The 6,000-nt window shown below is 45.9% G+C and overlaps 1 protein-coding gene across 1 annotated transcript in view; it reads right to left on the reverse strand.

Annotated features, from left to right (window-relative positions):
- The window catches only part of zbtb47b (zinc finger and BTB domain containing 47b), a 168,400-nt gene extending 162,843 nt beyond the window's left edge, over positions 1 to 5,557 (reverse strand). Inside the window, exon 1 of the mRNA XM_042308580.1 lies at positions 5,390 to 5,557. Within this exon, the coding sequence (XP_042164514.1) occupies positions 5,390 to 5,392 (3 nt within the window). The 5' untranslated portion in view covers positions 5,393 to 5,557. The remainder of the gene's footprint in view (positions 1 to 5,389) is intronic.
- Positions 5,558 to 6,000: the final 443 nt, after the last annotated feature.

Below are 6,000 nucleotides of genomic sequence, written 5' to 3' on the forward strand. Positions count from 1 at the left end.
GTACTGGACTTCCTGACGGGCCGCCCCCAGGTGGTGAGGGTAGGCAACAACATCTCCTCCCCGCTGATCCTCAACACTGGGGCCCCACAAGGGTGCGTTCTGAGCCCTCTCCTGTACTCCCTGTTCACCCACGACTGCGTGGCCATGCACGCCTCCAACTCAATCATCAAGTTTGCGGACGACACAACAGTGGTAGGCTTGATTACCAACAACGACGAGACGGCCTACAGGGAGGAGGTGAGGGCCCTCGGAGTGTGGTGTCAGGAAAATAACCTCACACTCAACGTCAACAAAACTAAGGAGATGATTGTGGACTTCAGGAAACAGCAGAGGGAACACCCCCATCCACATCGATGGAACAGTAGTGGAGAGGGTAGCAAGTTTTAAGTTCCTCGGCATACACATCACAGACAAACTGAATTGGTCCACTCACACAGACAGCATCGTGAGGAAGGCGCAGCAGCGCCTCTTCAACCTCAGGAGGCTGAAGAAATTCGGCTTGTCACCAAAAGCACTCACAAACTTCTACAGATGCACAATCGAGAGCATCCTGGCGGGCTGTATCACCGCCTGGTATGGCAACTGCACCGCCCTCAACCGTAAGGCTCTCCAGAGGGTAGTGAGGTCTGCACAACGCATCACCGGGGGCAAACTACCTGCCCTCCAGGACACCTACACCACCCGATGCTACAGGAAGGCCATAAAGATCATCAAGGACATCAACCACCCGAGCCACTGCCTGTTCACCCCGCTGCCATCCAGAAGGCGAGGTCAGTACAGGTGCATCAAAGCTGGGACCGAGAGACTGAAAAACAGCTTCTATCTCAAGGCCATCAGACTGTTAAACAGCCACCACTAACATTGAGTGGCTACTGCCAACACACTGTCAATGACACTGACTCTACTCCAGCCACTTTAATCATGGGAATTGATGGGAAATGATGTAAATGTATCGCTAGCCACTTTAAACAATGCTACCTTATATAATGTTACTTACCCTACATTGTTCATCTCATATGCATACGTTGATACTGTACTCTATATCATCGACTGCATCCTTATGTAATACATGTATCACTAGCCACTTTAACTATGCCACTTGGTTTACATACTTATCTCATATGTATATACTGTACTCGATATCATCTACTGTATCTTGCCTATGCTGCTCTGTACCATCACTCATTCATATATCCTTATGTACATATTCTTTATCCCCTTACACTGTGTATGACAGTAGTTTTTTTTGGAATTGTTAGTTAGATTACTTGCTCGTTATTACTGCATTGTCGGAACTAGAAGCACAAGCATTTCGCTACACTCGCATTAACATCTGCTAACCATGTGTATGTGACAAATAAAATTTGATTTGATTTGATTTGTTTGGGCTAAATTATAGGTGGGCTATGTACAGGTGCAGTAATCTGTGAGCTGCTCTGACAGTTGGTGCTTAAAGCTAGTGAGGGAGATAAGTGTTTCCAGTTTCAGAGATTTTTGTAGTTCGTTCCAGTCATTGGCAGCAGAAAACTGGAAGGAGAGGCGGCCAAAGAAAGAATTGGTTTTGGGGGTGACCAGAGAGATATACCTGCTGGAGCGCGTGCTACAGGTGGTGATGCTATGGTGACCAGCGAGCTGAGATAAGGGGGGACTTTACCTAGCAGGGACTTGTAGATGACATGGAGCCAGTGGGTTTGGCGACGAGTATGAAGCGAGGGCCAGCCAACGAGAGCGTACAGGTCTCAATGGTGGGTAGTATATGGGGCTTTGGTGACAAAATGGATTGCACTGTGATAGACTGCATCCAATTTTTTGAGTAGGGTATTGGAGGCTATTTTGTTAATGACATCGCCGAAGTCTAGGATTGGTAGGATGGTCAGTTTTACAAGGGTGTGTTTGGCAGCATGAGTGAAGGATGCTTTGTTGCGAAATAGGAAGCCAATTCTAGATTTAACTTTGGATTGGAGATGTTTGATATGGGTCTGGAAGGAGAGTTTACAGTCTAACCAGACACCTAGGTATTTGTAGTTGTCCACGTATTCTAAGTCAGAGCCGTCCAGAGTAGTGATGTTGGACAGGCGGGCAGGTGCAGGCAGCGATCGGTTGAAGAGCATGCATTTAGTTTTACTTGTATTTAAGAGCAATTGGAGGCCACGGAAGGAGAGTTGTATGGCATTGAAGCTTGCCTGGTGGGTTGTTAACACAGTGTCCAAAGAAGGGCCAGAAGTATACAGAATGGTGTTGTCTGCGTAGAGGTGGATCAGAGACTCACCGGCAGCAAGAGCGACATCATTGATGTATACAGAGAAGAGAGTCGGTCCAATAATTGAACCCTGTGGCACCCCCAGGGGTCCGGACAGCAGACCCTCCGATTTGACACATTGAACTCTATCAGAGAAGTAGTTGGTGAACCAGGCGAGGCAGTCATTTGAGAAACCAAGGCTGTCGAGTCTGCCGATGAGGATGTGGTGATTGACAGAGTCGAAAGCCTTGGCCAGATCAATGAATACGGCTGCACAGTAATGTTTCTTATCGATGGTGGTTAAGATATGGTTTAGGACCTTGAGCGTGGCTGAGGTGCACTCATGACCAGCTCTGAAACCAGATTGCATAGCAGAGAAGGTATGGTGAGATTCGAAATGGTCGGTAATCTGTTTGTTGACTTGGCTTTCAAAGACCTTAGAAAGGCAGGGTAGGATAGATATAGGTCTGTAGCAGTTTGGGTCAAGAGTGCCCCCCCCCTTTGAAGAGGGGGATGACCGCAGCTGCTTTCCAATCTTTGGGAATCTCAGACGACACGAAAGAGAGGTTGAACAGGCTAGTAATAGGGGTGGCAACAATTTCGGCAGGTAATTTTAGAAAGAAGGGGTCCAGATTGTCTAGCCCGGCTGATTTGTAGGGGTCCAGATTTTGCAGCTCTTTCAGAACATTAGCTGACTGGATTTGGGAGAAGTAGAAATGGGGAAGGCTTGGGTGAGTTGCTGTGGGGGGTGCAGTGCTGTTGACCGGGGTAGGAATAGCCAGGTGGAAAGCATGGCCAGCCGTAAAAAAAATGCTTATTGAAATTCTCAATTATAGTGGATTTATCAGCTAATGGCTAACGATACAGTGCTAGGACCAGGCTTACAGTACCAGGACAGGCTAATGGCACCAGGAAGGGCAGGTTAACACAGTGCTAGGACCAGGCTAACAGAACAAGGACAGGCTAATGGTACCAGGGAGGACAGGTTAACACAGTGCTAGGACCAGTGTAGACTTCGGTTTGCCTCAAGAAAAAAAATGTGTGCCCAAACCAGAAAAATGACAGACTTCCAGAGCGAACAAATACGCACCAGGGAGGGAGGGCTAACGGCACCAGGGAGGGAGGGGCTAACGGCATCAAGGAGGGAGGGCTAACGGCACCAAGGAGGGAGGGCTAACGGCACCAAGGAGGGAGGGCTAACGGCACCAAGGAGGGAGGGCTAACGGCACCAAGGAGGGAGGGCTAACGGCACCAAGGAGGGAGGGCTAACGGCACCAAGGAGGGAGGGCTAACGGCACCAAGGAAGGAGAGCTAACGGCACCAAGGAGGGAGGGCAGGCTAACAGCACCAGGAAGGGAGCGCGGGCAGGCTAACCCCGTTGACCTGACCCAGATATTATCCAGCAGAGCCTCCCTCTACATCCAGATGTGATGCACCATGGGATTACTAACTCCACTGCTGTCTCCCTCCACCTCTCTACACACAAAGCCACATGCTGCTCTAATGAGGCATCCCAACATGACCCCGCAGTCCATCTACCCTGGTCTGTCTGCACGAGCACAGCTCTCTCTATCTCTGTGTTAATCTCTCTTTCTCTCTCTCCCAGTTTATCTCGCTCTCCCTGCCTCTCTTTCCTCTCTCTCCCCCCTTTCCCAACTCGCTCTCCCTTGCCTCCCCCCTCTCTCCCTGCCTCTCTGTTATCGCATTCTCTCAGGGTCTTCAGCTGAAATCAAGTGTAATAAAAGCAACATAGGGTTCCCTCTTATGTGACTTATGGTTTGACTAGAAATATAAATATTTAAATTAGGTTAATTACTATGTTATTATTATTATGACACATACTTATGTCCATCTGACCCCCAGGACATTGCTGTCAAGGACAACTGTAAATTAGAATATAGTCATTTAAAACTTCAATGATAACCAACTTTAGCATACTACTCCAACATATAAAATATTAACTTGTGCGAACAAACTACTGCAAAACAACTGTAAGAAATATTGACTATATGATCTCAGAAAGGAAAGGATTTCAGGGCCTGGCAGAATCCAACTAGTGCTCACAGTCTTGCGTTAGAATTAGACTTTCATCCATGTTTTGCAAACATTACATTTTCGAAGTTGTTGCTAACATCATATTTTGAATTGTTTAAGGTTAAATTATTAAATCTGAATGTTTAACGTTAGGGTTAAGTACTGCATTAATACCGAAATCTTAAGGTTAGGCATTAGCTCCGAATGGTTAAGGTAGGGGTTAAGGTTTGGGATAGGTTTAAAACAAAACTCCCCAAAACAACTTTTTTTATCATCTGCAATCCCAAACCACAACACACTAGCAAAACCGAATCCTATTGGAAGGTAAGCGCGCTCACTGTTGCCCCTAGTGTCCGGTTTCTACGTCATCTCCCAACATCTCTCAGACACGGAAGGACGTCGAATACTGACTTGTGTCACGGTGACCTGGCTGGCAGAATCAGTGATCTTGCATTTTAAGCAAATCTGTGATATTTGTGACCGTGGCGAGAGGAGAAGGATGGGGTTTGGGGTGGGCAGTGTCTCTAGACTGTGACATTAAGCTTTATGCTAATTTATCAGGGACAGCCAGTACGCAGATGTCTTGTATTGAAGTTCAGACACGAGAATCACCTGCAACTTACAGATACCACAATGTTACCATGTCATAACCTACAGACAGCGCATTTAGCTACATTGTTGCTGTATTGTTTACTGTAGGCTGCTAGTGTATGTAATATAAATGATGAAGTAAACGTGTTATAACACAGCCAGCTGTTTTTTTCCATAGTGGCCCGTTAGTTTCACTCTCTCTCCCCGTATGTAAATATTCACCCGTCACGATCTGATCCTTACCGAGACATCCCGATATTAAAGAATTTAACTCTTTCTATGCAACAATGTAGCTATCGTAGCCATTACATTCTTGTAACAGCTCCAAATGTCAACTTGAGTTCCATGCAAGTTGCAAACTTTACCACGAATAAGTAAATGCAAGAAGTAGCATAAATGACAAATAAAGCAACAAACATTGTGGGACAGAACTAGAGTAAGTTATCAGCCTAGCTAAGTAGCTCAAATGTGGAAGAGATCAAGAAGGGACCAAAAAAATTATACAAACGCAGCGCTCTACTGTACCATTTTGATCCGAGGTTTCGAGGCAAAAAGGAGTCCCAATATAACTCCTTATGCATCGACTTCCGTTGGCCATGAAAATGTTCGTTGGATTTTCACATTTCTTCAGTTTCTTCTTCTCCTCAATCTTTTTCGCCTTCCTAGCATTCAGACAGACAAAAATGCAGAGGCTGCTTTTGCAGAAGGAATTGGTGATTGGAGCTCAGGGATCATATGGGCTTTTTGTCAGAAGTTTTAAAGGGACACGGTACTGCATTAAATACACATTCAAACCTACCGATTTTTTTCTTCTTCTGGGTTTTAAATGTGTGGTTAGTAAATTAGGGGTCTGTCAAGGCGGACCACTAATCAGCAGAAAAACATAAGCCCCTGTCTTCAAAAGGTGTGCTTCTGAGGTGGGAATGGCATAATGCAGACTGACACGGTGGAATTATAAACTGGTCAAATGATGTAATGCTGCTAGTTTACTGTAACCTACAGTAAAGGTTTCATACAGAGTGGAACATCCTGTGGAATAGGGCAGTATAGATTTGTTTTACTTTCACAGTTTTATATTGACTTATGACTGAGCAACAACTGTGATAAAGAAATGCTTGTAGAGAGAGAGAGAGAGA

This window comes from Oncorhynchus tshawytscha, linkage group LG29 (assembly GCF_018296145.1).
Source record: "Oncorhynchus tshawytscha isolate Ot180627B linkage group LG29, Otsh_v2.0, whole genome shotgun sequence".
Taxonomy (NCBI): Eukaryota; Metazoa; Chordata; class Actinopteri; order Salmoniformes; family Salmonidae; genus Oncorhynchus; species Oncorhynchus tshawytscha.